Raw genomic sequence first — 17,151 nt, forward strand, 5'->3', positions numbered from 1 at the left:
ACCAAATACTTAAGGCAGATTTTATTAGTGAACAGTTGAGGGGCAGAGGGAAAAATGCTTAAGAAACTTTTTGAACATATGAAATAATAACGGTCTTAGGTAGATTCATTATTGGTGGATTAGGATACACTGGATATGTTTTTGATCCACCCTCCTTTAACCCATATGACATTCGTCAAATGGTTGGCTGGAATTCATTTCATAATCTGGGACCTTGGAGCAGATTTTAGCCCCTGTGCAAAGCTAACTGACCCAGATAGGGATTGAATCTGCTGTGTTCAAACAGCAACGCTGTGTTCTGTAAGTTGAGCTAGCCAGGACAAATACGTGTTAAGATGTGAAATAGTCACATCATTGTCCTTACAGAATATCATTGTTTATAGACACATTTCATCACAAAAGTAGAAAAATGTCATGAAATCCATTGTATTTTTATTGAAAATGGAGAAATAAGCATATGAGAAATAACTGTACTGCCAAATCCTTCAATTGGAATAATACTTGTTTTGCACAGAACACCATTCTTTTTTTTTTTTTTTTTTTGCAGTACGCGGGCCTCTCACTGTTGTGACCTCTCCCGTTGCGGAGCACAGGCTCCGGACACGCAGGCTCAGCGGCCGTGGCTCATGGGCCCAGCCGCTCTGTGGCATGTAGGATCTTCCCGGACCGGGGCACGAACCCGTGTCCGCTGCATCGGCAGGTGCACTCTCAACCACTGCGCCACCAGGGAAGCCCCCAGAACACCATTCTTTTCTCTTGGTTTTCTTTTTCCGTTGTTGTTAGAGAGGTACTTTTGGGCTGGATGTGACTGTTCTATAAAATGTTTACAGAGATGTGCATATATTTTTTGCTGAACCACTTGCCATTGATTTGCACACATTAATTTAAGCAGTTTGCTACATTTCCTAACTTACATTCTTTAATGTTACCTGAATGCTTCAAATTATATTTCCTTTTTTCTTTATGTCAGGTACTTCTGCCTATATGATCACTTTACTTAGGATCACAGTAAAGCAAATACTTTTGTATTTTTTTCTTTTTTATAAATTTATTTATTTATTTTTGGCTGTGTTGGGTCTTCATTGCTGCACTTGGGCACTCTCTAGTCGCAGCGAGCGGGGGTTACTCTTCGTTGCGATGTGCAGGCTTCTCATTGTGGTGGCCTCTCTTGTTGCAGAGCATGGGCTCTAGGCGTGCAGGCTTCAAGAGTTGTGGCAGGGGCTTCCCTGGTGGCGCAGTGGTTGAGAGTCCGCCTGCCGATTCAGGGGACACGGGTTCGTGCCCCAGTCCGGGAAGATCCCACATGCCGCGGAGCGGCTGCGCCCGTGAGCCATGGCCGCTGAGCCTGCGCGTCCGGAGCCTGTGCTCCGCAATGGGAGAGGCCACAACAGTGAGAGACCCGCGTACCGCAAAAAAAAAAAAAAAAAGAGCTGTGGCACGAGGGCTTATTTGTGGCTCGAGGGCTCTAGAGCGCAGGCTCAGTAGTTGTGGCACACAGGCTTAGTTGCTCCGCAACATGTGGGATCTTCCCGGACCAGGGCTCAAACCTGTGTCCCCTGCATTGACAGGCAGATCCTTAAGCATTACGCCACCAGGGAAGTCCCAATACTTTTGTATTTTTAAAATCATCTGCAGCTTTTACAGTATTAGCCACTTCAATTTCGATGAAATTGCAATTTTCCAGAATTTTGTTATCATGACATTTAATGTTCAGATATAGCACACAGGTTGTCCATTATGAAGAATCTTAAATTCAGTTAATGTTAAAGCAGATTTTCTTCACTCTTACTAAATTTTTGTTATGTTTCATAGCACTTGTAAAATATTTTGAAATAGTAACATTAATGCTAATGTTCATGTGGGAAACAGTTTATCTTCTTAAATTCATACATTTGTCTTATTGTCTTTTTTTTACAGACAGAAGTGGAACTTATATTCACTTGTCTTCATTTTCCTTAAAAAGTTGTTTTTGAATTAATATTATTATTAACGATTTGTTCTAAGAATATTAAAACTTTGATGGAAGATGAGCTCAAGTGATCAGGACATTGATTCAGGTGTACTTGGCATAGCAGTTCATTAACTATGTGTTAATTATCTATGATTACTCCAGAAAAGCTATAGTGGCTTCATCTTTTAGGTTGCTTCATTAAATCATTAATTTTCTTGGAGGTAACTAAGCCTGACATAATTAAGTCATCTCAGTCTCCACAGATTTTTATCTTCCCATGATGTCAAGAACATTGAGCTAGTTAATATAGGGCATTGCAACTTATTCCATGGATGTACTGACTTTTTGTTTTAGAATGCCTTATACTGTTTTGTCTTATATTTAAGTATAGTCTCATAAATGTATATCTTTTAATTATTTATTTAAAGTTTTAGCTTACAGTTTGTATTTCCTGTGTAATAAGCTCATTTATGCATTTGACCCACTTCTTATCAACAGTTCTTTGAACCATGGCTACATAAAGCTGCTGCAGTTTATCCAGAACGTCATTTATGAGGAAGGATTTGATGGATCCAATCCCCAGGTATTGAGTACCTTCAAAGCCTTTTTATAATCATGTATGTAATGCTGTTTTTAAACTCTCTAGGGGTAGACCCAGTAGGTCTTAGAATAATCAACAGCGAACAAGCTGTTTCTAAGCACAGAGGATGTAAATAAGCAGAGCATGGGCAGCCTTAGTTTGACTGTAAATGTATATTTAGAATTTTAGCTAAGTTCTCAGTGGATGCCCATAAGATGTTCACATACATTGTCAACATTATTTTTAAATATGTATTTGTAGTACCTGGAGTTAATAAATACCACAGTTTGAAAATTACTGTTAAATCTGCAAGACTTGTACTCTTCTATTGAAATTTTTTATATTTCTGTCATTTAGGCCTTAATGTTAAATTATCTTATGCGTAAGAATTAATTATTTCAAGATTTTATTTATTATATTATGCTTTGAGTTGTCTCATTGAATAAAAGATGCATTTTTATTTGCTACATTAAAACATTTTATAAGTTAACTATTTCTCTGTAGCTCTATTTTTAAAAACTTCCTCTGGATTCCTACTATTAAAAATGTTCCGGTTAGTTTAACTTAAACAAAATGAGGGAAATTTTATTTCTAGATATCATGCCTTTCACAATTCTTCCTCAGTGATTTTAATTGCTATTGCTGCTAAAAGTTTTGCATTTCATTTATATTATTTTAGCAGAATTATTTCCAGAGCACCATTATTTTTACTGAAGAAGACAAAAAAGCCAAAAGTCTTATTTTCAGCATTATCAACTACATTTGCTCTTAATTTATATCATAGATTTTTAAATATTCTTATAAGCTTTATTGCTATATTTAACATTTTGTCCATAGCAAAATAAATACTTTTAAAATTTCTTTCAGTCATCAGTTTAATAGCAGGTTGAAAATACTTATGTGTGTATGGCAAAGCACAGACATTCATTTATAGATGGTTTTTCATATATGTTACAGTTTTTGTGATGGCCCTTGGTATTTAGTACAGTTTTATTTTGCTCATTGTTGTTCCATTTTTGGTCCTAGCTAAGATTTATGGGTACCATGTCTTCTCTTTGGTGGCAGTGCCCGTCTGGAGAGGTAATTGGTCCCTGACAGACACCTCTCCCCACTTGCTCTGGTAACTATGGAAACAGGCATGTCATAACAGTTCCTGTGGTACAGTGTGCAGAGCTGCTGCTCTTGTAGAATGATGACACATCTTCTAAGAGCAAGAAATTTTATAGAATGCAAAAAAGCAAAGGCAGTAACAAAGAGATACCCTTATACTTACATATATGGATATGTATACACACACACACATTCGAAGAACCCTTAAAAAGCTATTATTGGAATAGAATGAAAGGTTTGTTTTCTTGTTTATTTGACTATGAATCAACACTGTTTTCAGTAAACAATATTTTATTTCATGAACATTGATAGACAACAAACTGGTTTGGGTCTCTGAACCAGAGGTTCTGTAACTTTTGACCTTCATAAAGATTAAACAGGGTTAAGACAGACGTTTTTATGGTGAGTACCAGGAATGCTAAAAACAAATTTTTAATTAAATTAAATATACCAATAAGTTATTATAAATATATATTTCCAATTTTATTAGAACTAAAATATAGTTAATGAATTCCCATATTTTTAAATTATGGATTGCATCATTTGCTAAATTACCTAGTCTATAAATCTGCCTCAGAAACTTTAGATTACTTCCAGAAGCCACAGAAATGCATCTATCAGGCACTACTTCAAAAAATATTATTCCCGGGTCAAAATAATATTCTGACACTGAAATAAATCCTACTTTTTAAAAGGATATTTTCATCTTACTTTCTCTATCACTACATTTTGAAATAAACTAGTTGGAGGCAACAAATAGAAATAGACTCTAAGGAACAGAATATTATATACTACCATATAATTAATAACAGAGGTAAGTAAAGTATTGTAGCTCATCCATAAAGATACTTGGAGTGGAAACATTTACAAATCGCTGTCATAATTTTATTTTTAATTTTTGATTTTCAGATATCTAAGAAGTAATACAATAAATGAAATTTGAACATTGATTTTACTTAGAGTACCAGATTAAATATTTTAGATCTTCTCATAGGAATATATTTATTGTTCAGCTGTCAGCAAACATTTATTTTTTTAATTTTATTATGCCTTACAGTATGCCCCATTATTATATGGTGTAGCAAGGAATTATACGTCCCAAACAACACAGGAAATTTGTAACTCAGCCTTTGTTTTTACAATACTGTCATATTTTTTAAAATATAAATGTATTCCCTGGGTTGAAGTATTATGCTCAATTATGTTCTAATGTGCTGTGTACATACTTCACTTAAATATCTTATCACTCATTCATTCTCTGGCTTTTAATATTTTCATTTTTTCTATGTGTGTATATCAGTGTAACTGTCAAAGTCACTAAACTGTGGTTCTCCTGATTCTGCATCTGACAGCATTTTTGTTATGAACTTGGGTAAACTTTTTGATACAGCAGTAGTAGGTAATGGTGACTGTGGGTTAAAATACAGCTGACCTTTAGTTTCTGAAGTGTTGACAAGGTAAACAATATGAGGCTGCTCTCCTTTTACCATCAGATTTCATTCTAATATCTAGATTTGGGGCTGGGGGGAATTTTCTCTCTTTTTTTTCCAAGTTGCTCTTTCTGTTAGGAATCTAACTTAAGCTACAATTCATAAGATAACAAGTTTAAGGATGAGAAAAATGAACCTTAATCTTGCCATTTTGTTTAAATTCTGAGTTTCTAAGTAATACATAAAAATGAATAACCTATCATATTTCACAGATATAGGAACTCATTGGAAATTTATTTATACTTCTAACATATACCATGGTACATCATATTACTTCATTTTATTCAAGTAATGCAGAAATAAAAAGAAAATAATTTTTATGGACTGTTGAGGATCACCACATATGGTATCTTAGGTGCTTGTCATCATAACCTCAAGGCAACCAGAAAAGAAAATTGGACCAACTGCCTTGATATTATTGTCTTTGTGCTTTAGGCCCTAGAAGTCAGAAAGTTTTTCTCAAATGTGCTTAGACTAAATTCCTCTTTTTAAAATCTCATTCTCGCAGTTTTATCCAGGCCTTTGTGTCACTTTATATATTTGAAGAATTATGTGGTCTCATACAGCAATGTTCTATTCTATCCTTTTAATTTTAGAAATGAGAAAACTAAGGCCTAAGTAATTACTTGTTTTACCCAAAATCATACATCTACTACTTAGTTGCACAACGCAGACTTTAAGTCTGTATCTTACCCATCTTACTATTGTCCCCGTAGTCTTTCCTCTTCTAACATTTCAACGTTTTATTCATTTTCCCTGCTTTCTTTTGTCAATAAATTCTACTTGAAAAGGAATACAAAAAATCACTTGTGTGTCTAATATCAGGGAGATATTATATATATTGTGTGTGTGTGTGTGTGTGTGTATATATATATATAGTATTGGGCAATAACTAGTTGGCTAATAAATTTTATTAGTGGTATTTTGTAGCAACAGCAAGTGATATATATATTTTAGGATCTTGTTTCATCAGAAATCACATCTAAAGTGGCATGTTCCAAATCTTTGCTTTGGGAGAATAGTCTTATTTTCCCCGTTAGAATTGTAATAATGATTTTCCAGTTATTTACATGTGCCAGGTTTTGCTAAGAGCTCCTTCCTTTGCCTGGAAATTTTGCTGAATTGCTAAGGAAAGCATTTGCAAAACATTTGTTCAGTTAGAATAACCCAAACAGTAGAATTTATTATAAACACATCTGCTGGTAAACATTTATTGACAATCATTTTAGGTTTTATTTAATGGTTTTTCAATACTCTTTTCCCAAGAAATATCATTCACTATTATTATGACCTTAATGTCAGTGGGATCAAGTTCCAAACATTCACCTGTTAAGTTTTAATAAAAGTGTCAAATTATTATCATAAAAAATAGCTTCAAGAAGAAAAAATAGAGGCAAGTGTAAAATGCTAAACCCCCAAAAACACATTTTTAAACTTCTTTCAAACAAAATAGTAGGCAGTGGACATGATAGAATTTATCTGAGAAATAGTGAGCACTCTGTAGTTTATTGAAAGACTTACAGTTTTGTAAGAATGGTTTGTAAGCATTCTAGTTTAGATTCTCTTTATTATTACCTATGATTTGTTATGTATTACTTTAATTGCCTCAAACATAATTCTTAGTCACCGTTAAGATTTAGAAACAAAAGCTTGAGGCTTGTGATACTCTTCAAATTTTCCAAAAGAAAAAACAAAACAACAGTTCTGCTATTTTTTTATAATCTTGTAATCTAAAAGGTTTCCTTTATATTGCCTTATTATTGATAATACATAAAACTTTTTACTACGTCTGTTGACATTATCTCCCTGATCTGTTTCGAATAAAAATAAGAACCGGCAGATGAAAGTAAAAGAGGTAGGTATCCTATTGTTTAAAAAAACTTAATGTGTTTACCTCCCTCTCACTTTCCCTTAGAAAAAACAGAAAAACATTTTAAGAATAGGAATCCAGAATCTTGGTTCACCTTTGTGGGGAGATGACATTTGCTGGACAGAAAACTGTGACAGCAATCACAGTCTTACAAAGTTCCTCTATATGCTCCGTGGTCTCCTGCGAAGCTCTCTTTCAGCCTGTATCATCACAGTGCCAACACACCTTATCCAGGTGAGAACCTTCCAAAACTATTTTCTCCTAACTCGTGGTTTATAGTGAAGAGCAGTTTATAAGTGCTTTATGAATCCGGTAAATTATTTTCATGTGCCATTTGGATAAAAGAGACTTCAGATGCTTGAAATGCCGGAGCAGCAAGATGTCTTTTAGATTATTCAGTTCTCTAGTACTTGTGCTTTTAATATACAGTGAGTATGTGGTAATTTCATCTTCACTAATTTTTTTATTTGATTTATTGTGAACTTGCTAGTATCATTGTGACATGAGGTTGATTTTGCTGTCATATCTTGTCGTTGATCTTAAAGCTGATCTGAATATAGATCTTGAAGAGATAATTTTACACCCATGTATAGCAGCATTACTCACAACAGCTAACATGTAGAAGCAACCTGACTGTCCACTGACAGATGAATAGATAAGCAAAGTGTGGCATATCCACACAACAGGATATTATTCAGCCTTAAAAAGGAAGGAAGGGGCTTCCCTAGTGGCGCAGTGGTTGAGAGCCCGCCTGCCGATGCAAGGGACACGGGTTCGTGCCCCGGTCTGGGAAGATCCCACATGCCACGGAGCGGCTGGGCCCGTGAGCCATGGCCGCTGAGCCTGTGCGTCCAGAGCCTGTGCTCTGCAACGGGAGAGGCCACAACAGTGAGAGGCCCGCATACCGCAAAAAAAAAAAAAAAAAAGGAAGGAAGGAAGTCTTCACATGTGCTACAACAGGGATAAATCTTGAGAACATTAGGCTCAGTGAAATAAGTGAATCACTGAAAGACAAATACTGTGAATCCAGTTATATGACATACTTGGAGTAGTCGGAGACAGAAAATAGAATGGTAGTTGCCGGGTGCTGGGGGTGGGAGAGAATGAGAGTTATTATTTTAATGGGTATGGAGTTTCAGTTTTATAAGGTGCAAAGAGTTCTGGAGATGGCTGGTGGTGATGGTAGCACAACATTATGAATGTGTGGGTTTTTTTGTTTGTTTGTTTTTTGCAGTACGCGGGCCTCTCACTGTTGTGGCCTCTCCCGTTGCGGAGCACAGGCTCCAGACGCGCAGGCTCAGCGGCCATGGCTCACGGGCCTAGCCGCTCCATGGCATATGGGATCTTCCCGGACCAGGGCACGAACCCGTGTCCCCTGCATCGGCAGGCGGACTCTCAACCACTGCGCCACCAGGGAAGCCCTATGAATGTGTTTAATACCACTGAACTGTACACTTAAAAATGGTTAAGGGCTTCCCTGGTGGCACAGTGATTAAGAATCCACCTGCCAATGCAGGGGACATGGGTTTGAGCCCTGGGCCAGGAAGATCCCACATGCCGCAGAGCAACTAAGCCCATGCACCACAACTACTGAGCCTGCACTCTACAGCCCGTGTGCCATAACTACTGAGCCTGCATGCCACAACTACTGAGGCCCGCGGGCCCAGAGCCCATGCTCTGCAACAGGAGAAGCCGCCACAATGAAGAGTAGCTCCCGCTCGCCACAACTAGAGAAAGCTTATGTGCAGCAATGAAGACCCAATGCAGCCAAACATAAATAAATAAATAAATAAATTTATTATTTTTTTAAATGGTTAAAATGGTAAACTTTACACTATATGTACTTTACCACAGTAAAAAAAAATTGAAAAAAAAGCTGATCTGAATAGGACTAGTCCCCATCTTCCCTCCTGATTTCTATATATATTTCTCCTGAAGTTACACTCTCATAAAAAGAGGCCAGCCTCCCCAGAGAAAGAGGGGTCTTTGTAAGATTTTCTCATTGGTTCAAACAAGTTCTTTTCTTAAGAGTGTTCAAGGGGCAAGTTTGGGACTGTTTCCACAGTATGTATGTATATATGTATACATACACTATAACATGATACTAGAAATAATATAACTGAAATACCTGCTGCAATGAATGGAATGTGAAAGTCAAAGTACTAAATCACTGAAGTCATTTTTTCTAATGTACATACTAAAACACTTTGATCTGGAATGATTATAGCAGAGAAGTTTTGAGCTTTGTTTTACTTCTCTAAGAAGTAGCAATTATAACAATAATGAGAGCAACTAGCAAATAAAAAACACTAGGTCAGGACCTAACAATTCTTATAGAATTTTTATGTAAATGCTGTTATCTCCATTTTACATATAAGGAAACTGAGGTATAGAGAAATTCAGAAATTAGATCAAGGTTAAATACTTGAGAAACCATAATTTGAACCCAGAAAATCAGATTCTAGAACCATATTATGGGAAAGTTCTACTACAATATCTAACAGATTTGTATTCTGGAACTCATTCTTTCAAAGCTAGTAAATCTCAAATCTTTAACCTTAGAGCTAAATAGAAAGGACTTGAAGGGTTCATCTGAATTAAGCTCCTGTCCTTGGATACGTTAAGCATTATCCCTGTTTCACAACTGGGGTCTGAACTTAAATAACATATTCAAGCAAATCAGAGAAACAAGGACTATGCTTGGTGACACTCCAAAGGTCTGTGAGAACTTTACATTTAATTACATTAACAGAAATATAGCAGATGTAATTGAAATTTGGAGGTCTCCAGGGAGTACTTGAGTACTCGAATAAGAATAGACATATAAAACAATGGAATAGAATTGACAGTCTAGAAATAAACCCATACATCTATGGTCAACAAGGGTGCCAAGACCATTCAATAAGAAAAGAATAACCTTTCAACAAATGGCATGGGACAACTAGATAGCTACATGCAAAAGAATGAAGTTTGGACCCTTACCTCACACCATATACAAAAATTAATTCAGAATGAATCAAAGACCTAAATTTAAGAACCAAAATAATTATGAAATAAATATATGTATATATGTAATTTTAAAATTTATTGCAAAGGTGCCTATGCAATAAAGAAAAGAAAGAAAACAATTTCTAAGGCCATTTTGGTAGTGATCATCATTATTATTTAGAGAAGAGATTCCAAACCTATTGTGAATGTTTGTGACAGTGATTCCTCTAGCCTCTGTGTAAGAGAAGAGCAGTAATACTATCAGAAGACTTCAAATCATCCTATGTACACCACTGAACATTAAGCAGTATTTGAATTTTGGTATTTTATAGATATATTTGAATTCTTGTAAAACTGAAAAAGATATAATTTAAATTCTGCTTTTTAAAATACCAGTAAAGAGACTATTTTGAAATGGAAATAGGAGAACATAAGGTCAGACTTTGGTGACCTTATACCACAGTCTCTTCCCTAGACAATTTTGCCTAGCTATCGTATAGTAGTCTTCTGGTCCTAATATCAGTGGAGCTATAAGAAAAAACAAATAAATTATTCCCTTGCTCTTTGAACATGACATCTGACCATATATTTGGTTTTTTATGAAAATACTTAGGAGAAAATGTAAAACTTAACAGTTTGCTTAAACCAGTCATGATATAAATAGTGGATAAAACTCTAAATAAATCTTAAAGACTGGCAAGGAAAATCACAATGTTTAGGCTAAGAAAAGAGAGTAAGAAGTGGAAGCAGTATGCTTACAAAGCTAACCAAAGACATATGCATACACAGAACCAGGGAACTGTGAGTTTGTTTAATAAAAACTTACACAGTGATTTCTACAGGCCAGTTGCAGTCCTAAGATCTTTTCAAATATTAACTCATTTAATCCTTATAATAATCCTATATTGTTGGTGCTATCATTATTTCCATTTTATAGATAAGGAAGAAGGGACAGAAAATTTAAGTGACTTTCCCAAGATCACACAGCTACTTGAGTGGCAGGATTTAGATCTAAGTGTTTCCCTTCCAAGTACCATACTCTTAACCACCATGCTCTGCTGCTTATTCAATGGAAGTACTAAAATAGGGTCAAAATCAAGAAGCAGACTGTGTACAAAGTAGCATTCAATGATAGAAAGAGCCTGGGCTTTGGAGGGAGATAGACCCAATTAGTTATTTGGTCTTAGTCAAGTCCTAACTTTCTCAGCCTCAGCTTCTTCATTTGTAAAACTTCAGAGGATTAGCAATAACATGTGCTCACCCAGTGCTGGCACATGGTAGGCACTCATTATATGTCAACAATTGTCACCTTCACTATTGTTACTTAAACACACCTCCAAAACTGAGAATTTGAACAGAGATCAGGCTACGAAAACTAAGGTACACAAGTCTGTCGAAGTAATAGAAATCTTCAGCTTTCTGCCTCTTTTTATGAACAACATGGACAGGATCTTCTCACAGGTTGGACAGGATCTTCTCACAGCTTAGACAGGTTAGGAACCTTGGCTGAAGTCAGATGGCCATTGAAGTCTTAGTAACATCACCTATTGTAACATGACTCTTTTTAACATCATACATCAACTTCCTCTCGACTATGACCAGTGCCTTCCCTGAAGACTCTAAGTCAAGGTTTAAATGGTGATTGAATAATTTATTCAATCAACAAATATTGATTGCAAGTACTATTCTAGGCATCCATGGGGATAAAGTAGTGAACAAGACAAGCAAGGTCCCATCCTCCTGGAGTTTCTTCAGAAATATGAAAGATAGAATGGATGGAGCAGACAATCAGTATATGTACGTATTTGGGATGCTTGAGCTTGGTATTTGAGAGTAAAGTAGATTCTGACAGGAAATAGAAATGCAGTTTGATATCCTTGGAAATTTTGTCATATAATTAAACATCTATAGATAATAGAAGTGTGACACCTTTATTTGAATATATTATATAAAGTAACACTACATTGAAAGTATATAAAATATTTATTTCTCTTAGATTGGGAAAAACAGCCAATCACAACCCTCAGAATGGGAAAAAATATTTGCAAACGAAGCAACTGACAAAGGATTAATTTCCAAAATATACAGGCAGCTCATGCAGCTCAATATCAAAAAAAAACCCGATCCAAAAATTGGCAGAAAACCTAAATAGACATTTCTCCAAAGAAGATATACAGGTTGCCAACAAACACATGAAAGGATGCTCAACATCACTAATCATTAGAGAAATGCAAATCAAAACTACAGTGCGGTATCACCTCATACCAGTCAGAATGGCCATCATCAAAAGATCTACAAACAATAAATGCTGGAGAAGGTGTGGAGAAAAGGGAACCCTCTTGCACTGTTGGTGGGAGTGTAAATTGATACAGCCACTGTGGAGAACAGTATGGAGGTTCCTTAAAAAACTACAAATAGAACTACCATATGACCCAGCAATCCCACTACTGGGCATATACCCTGAGAAAACCATAATTCAAAAAGAGTCATGTACCACAATGTTCATTGCAGCTCTATTTACAATGGCCAGGACATGGAAGCAACCTAAGTGTCCATCAACAGATGAATGAATAAAGGAGATATGGCACATATATACAATGGAATGTTACTCAGCCATAAAAAGAAACAAAATTGAGTTATTTGTAGTGAGGTGGATGGACCTAGAGACTGTCATACAGAGTGAAGTAAGTCAGAAAGAGAAAAACAGACCGTATACTAACACATATATATGGAATCTAAAAACAAAAAAGATTCTGAAGAACCTAGGGGCAGGACAGGAATAAAGATGCAGTCATAGAGAATGGACTTGAGGACATGGGGAAGGGGAAGTGTAAGCTGGGACGACGTGAGAGAGTGTCATGGACATATATACACTACCAAATATAAAATAGATAGCTAGTGGGAAGCGACCACATAGCACAGGGAAGTCAGCTCGGTGCTTTGTGTCCACCTAGAGGGTTGGGATAGGGAGGATGGGAGGGAGACACAAGAGGGAGGAGATATGGGGATATATGTTTATGTATAGCTGATTCACTTTGTTATACAGCAGAAACTAACACACCATTGTAAGGCAATTATACTCCAATAAAGATGTTAAAAATAAATAAATAAAGATTGCATGAAGTTCAAAAAAAAATAGCCTATCAGTGTTCTTACTTTAGTTATTAGCATTCTGTCAGACCTGTACAGTAATGATTAGTTACCCTTTATTGTACTTTTGGCATGCTTCCCATGTTTAATTTCATTGTAGAGAAGGAACACATAGTTACGGAAATTGCAAAGAGGGGGAAAAGTTAGAATAGGGAAAATAATGACATAGATTCGAAACTGACTTTAACTTATTGTTGTAATAAGACTTTTGCAAGTAGAGTGGAAAAGAATTATTTTTAAGTTTACGTTTGAACTATTTTCTGCTCAGCCTCATAACTTTGAACTTGAAATAGTTTATTTCCTTTGGGTTAGAGATTATTTTCATCACAGCACAGGAAATAACAAGCATACATTGAAACAAATGAATAAAATAAATTCTAAATATCTGTTTGCTGAAAACACTAAAATTATTCATCAAATATATTATGAATGTCTTAAAATATGTATGCATATATAGTCCTAAACAATTTTCCCTGTGAAGTAGTATTATTACTCATCTGCTCTCTTGCTAGAATATAGTTTTAGTATCTGCCCAAAGACACTGTATTAAAAATGTATGTGAAAATGGCCAAGTTAAATACAGACTTTGTTACATGCTGAACTGTGGAGCAAAGTGTCATTAGAAGGAGCAGAACTATGGACGGCTCCCCTATATTCCGGCATTACTCAGTTCCCAGATCCCTGCTGTGTAGTTGTTCCACTCGCCAAGAAGCCTGTTAAAGAGCCCCCAAGAGCATGTGTACAGCCCTCCATGTTAATAGTTAATTGGTGAGGATGGCAAGATGAGAGGACAGCCGAACATGTGGTCTCTCAGACTCAAGCAGTAGACAGACCTTTAGTTATAATAACAGCAGCTGCTCACATTCTCACAACTCAACTGTTCAAAACTGTTGTCGAGTGAAGATTATAGTGGATTGAAAAAGAAAGAGGAAAAGTTACATCATAGAAAAATAACTAAAACCCTACCTTGAAACTCTTCCTTCCTATTATCTTAAGTATGAGAATATTATTTCAACTTTTAAAATCTTAAGTATAAATTTCCATATTAAAGATTGTTATATTTCAGCTGCTTTTTTTCCTGTTTACTGTTAGAAACACAAATGTCTGTACACCCTTCGAAACTTTTTAACGAGCTTTTTTACACGGTGATAACTTTGAAGCTGTTACAATTGGTTACTGTTTGATTTCCATATCTAGCAATATATGAAACTCTAATGTTTTTTGGTCTTATAAATGAGAACTGGCTTACTATTAGCGAAATTTGTCATCCACTTGCAAATTATACAAATATTTTGTGCCTTTTAAATTAATTTTATTTGCAATTATCAGTGACAGTTCTGCTTAAGAAAAATGGTGACCAATAACATTTATTCTTTTTGGAAATAGAAACTTAGTTTCATGCCTTATTATGATTATATTGGTGAGGCGAAAGGAAAATAAATTTCCCCTAGCTTATGCATTTTATTTACACAATATGTGACAGGTTGTTCTCGATTTGTATTTTTTATTGATTGAAAACACTTTTACCTGAAACTGTCAGGAAATAAATATTAAAGCACTTAGAGTGGTAATTAAAATAGGAAAGGTTATTTTTCTATACCTTTCTCACAGCTTTCCTTTCAAACAGAAAAGTTACTTTTTATTATTGCTAATCTATTCAAGCTGTCATAATCTACACTTTTAAGGAATTTTTAAATATAAACAACCCAATAAATTTCTCCTTAACTATAATAATGCAGGAGTGAAAACTTCCTTGACATTTTTGATGATAAAATATGAAATAACTTTTTCTCATTCTACAATAATTCTTTGTATTGCTAGCATTTAATGTATGTGCTTATAGAACATTAGTTGGTAAACTATTTAAACTTTCTTTTATTCAGAATAGATTTTAGATTTGTAACTGGCCTATAACATTTTTATTGGTCATCGCTGGCACTTCGTCAGTAATAACCCTATTCAGTTTTTATCATAAACCACTATTTTCCAACAATTTTATCTGTGGAATTTCCCTCCCCACCCTCCCCCCGCCTCCAGCTACCTCACTGAAGAAAACTATCACCAGCATTAGTTACCTTATACCAAGGAAAAATCATTTTCTGAAGAAAAGCAGGAAGACAGGCCCTTGTTACATGTCTCTTGAAAATTGAAAGAAGTTTTAGTGTGTTATTTTAATTGATATATTTTCAAATCAATCCTCTATAATATTAATATATGAAAACTTCGAAGCCACTGAAGTAAATGATGCAGTATGTTTCAGTGTGGAGAAATTCAGAACAAACCTCTTCACATCCATAAACTTTTGTGTTCATGCTGAGTATTTGAGCAGCTAAACTCTAAGGCAAGCGATGGACAGCTATAGAACTAACCACTAATATAGGATTATGAAATGTGGACTCCAGTGGCCTTGTGAATTTCTCTCAGTGTGAAATCTTTTATTCTTAAAAGAAGACCTAAGAATAATTGTATGGTAAGGGAACAACAGACTCTTATGAGTTTACAACTATAAAATTCTGGAAAATATTGTTTTTCTAATTGTTGATATGAGCATCATTATAGGAAAACATAACAACACCTTCTGCCTTATAACTTAATCTATCTTAAATGGTCTTTTAAAATGTACTTTATTAAGGAGAATTATTATTTGAAATGGTCTTTTTAAATACAGTTTGTTACAAATATTTAAGGCTGAAAATTACAGATTCAATCTCTTGATCACGACTATCAATTATTAAAGGATAAAGTTGGATATTCTGGGTATCAGTTTTTCATATTCTCAATTAAGAATCTACCTTAATTTTTCTAGACCTTCTCAACTACTCTGATATAGATTGCAAAAAATTAACATTTTTAAAAGTTTAAAAATAAATAATTATTTTTAATGAAATGAATCATATTCAACCCATATTAATTTTACCATATTTGTCAAATTCCAGTCTTTGGAAATTTAGTAACTTCATACAAGTCTGGTTGGGTGTAAACAGAGTCTGTTTTTCTTTACAACAACAAATAATAGAACTGTGTTTCAACTCTGCTCCTATATGCTTGGATTTATAAATTTTTATAGTTCCAGTGTTTTTTTCTTCTGTTTCATATTACACAATCTAGTGTTTGATTAATTTTTTAAATCAAATCTTAGCTTGTATGCATTATACTTATATTTCCAATTTACTTTCTTGGTCCAGGATGTTTGAAAGTTTTTACACAAATAAACTCCAAATTTCTTATAAGTTTCTGTCTACGTAGAGCGTTAGAAGCAGTATATGTGCCATTTTGTCATAGTGTAAATATGCATATTAAATAAGGGTAGCATATTTAAAACTGTCAGTAAGATTCATGTGTGTCTTCAAAAGTAAAAAGAGTCATTTAGAAACCTTTTATTATAATCTAACCAAATCATATTTGATAAGGCATACAATGAAAAATAATTTTGACTATAAATACTTTTTTGCTCTCCCTAAAATTATGAAGTTTTGGTTCATGTGGCAATTCATACTATATAGTTCCTAGTAGTGGTGTTGGTTGGTAACGTACTATTTAGAGCCAAAATTTTCAAATATATCAATGATAGAAATAGAGAAATGTCTCATCACAGTATGGAGATTGAGTCATCTGTTTGGGCATATGGAATCTTTGGCTGCTGGACTGCATAGTCTTTATAATGCCCAATGTCCAGGCATGGACACAACTGTTCTGGGAGCAGAATCGGGGAGGGACTCTGTGTTTCGTCTCCTTGAACATGATAGAAGAAAAAAAGGGGAAGGATCTTTAACATTATTTTTATTATAGACTCTCCTCTACTACATCACTTTTGTGTACAGAAAAGAAGTACAACTTTACTTAATTTTGTATTTATTTTACAAATAGAATTACTAAGCTTTTTATCTTGGGTGTTACAAGCTTTCTGAAAAACACCTATAAGAAAATGCAAATTTTGAATTATTCCTATTTATATACTTAGATGCATACCTTCCCTTAAAGAAAGATTACTGTCTTCAAAGAAGGGTGATAC

General features: G+C 34.8%; 1 protein-coding gene across 2 annotated transcripts in view; it reads left to right on the forward strand.

Annotated features, from left to right (window-relative positions):
* Positions 1-17,151, forward strand: part of ELP4 (elongator acetyltransferase complex subunit 4) — a 242,907-nt gene that overhangs the window by 84,531 nt on the left and 141,225 nt on the right. For both annotated transcript variants that reach the window (XR_014297090.1, XM_082660252.1), the window contains exons 6-7: positions 2,450-2,534; positions 7,047-7,235. Coding sequence is in view for 1 of the 2 variants with exons in the window: in XM_082660252.1 (XP_082516378.1) it covers positions 2,450-2,534; positions 7,047-7,235 (274 nt within the window). In the remaining variant the exon portion in view is untranslated. The remainder of the gene's footprint in view (positions 1-2,449; positions 2,535-7,046; positions 7,236-17,151) is intronic.

This window comes from Grampus griseus, assembly GCF_964374135.1.
Source record: "Grampus griseus genome assembly, chromosome: 8".
Classification (NCBI taxonomy): domain Eukaryota; kingdom Metazoa; phylum Chordata; class Mammalia; order Artiodactyla; family Delphinidae; genus Grampus; species Grampus griseus.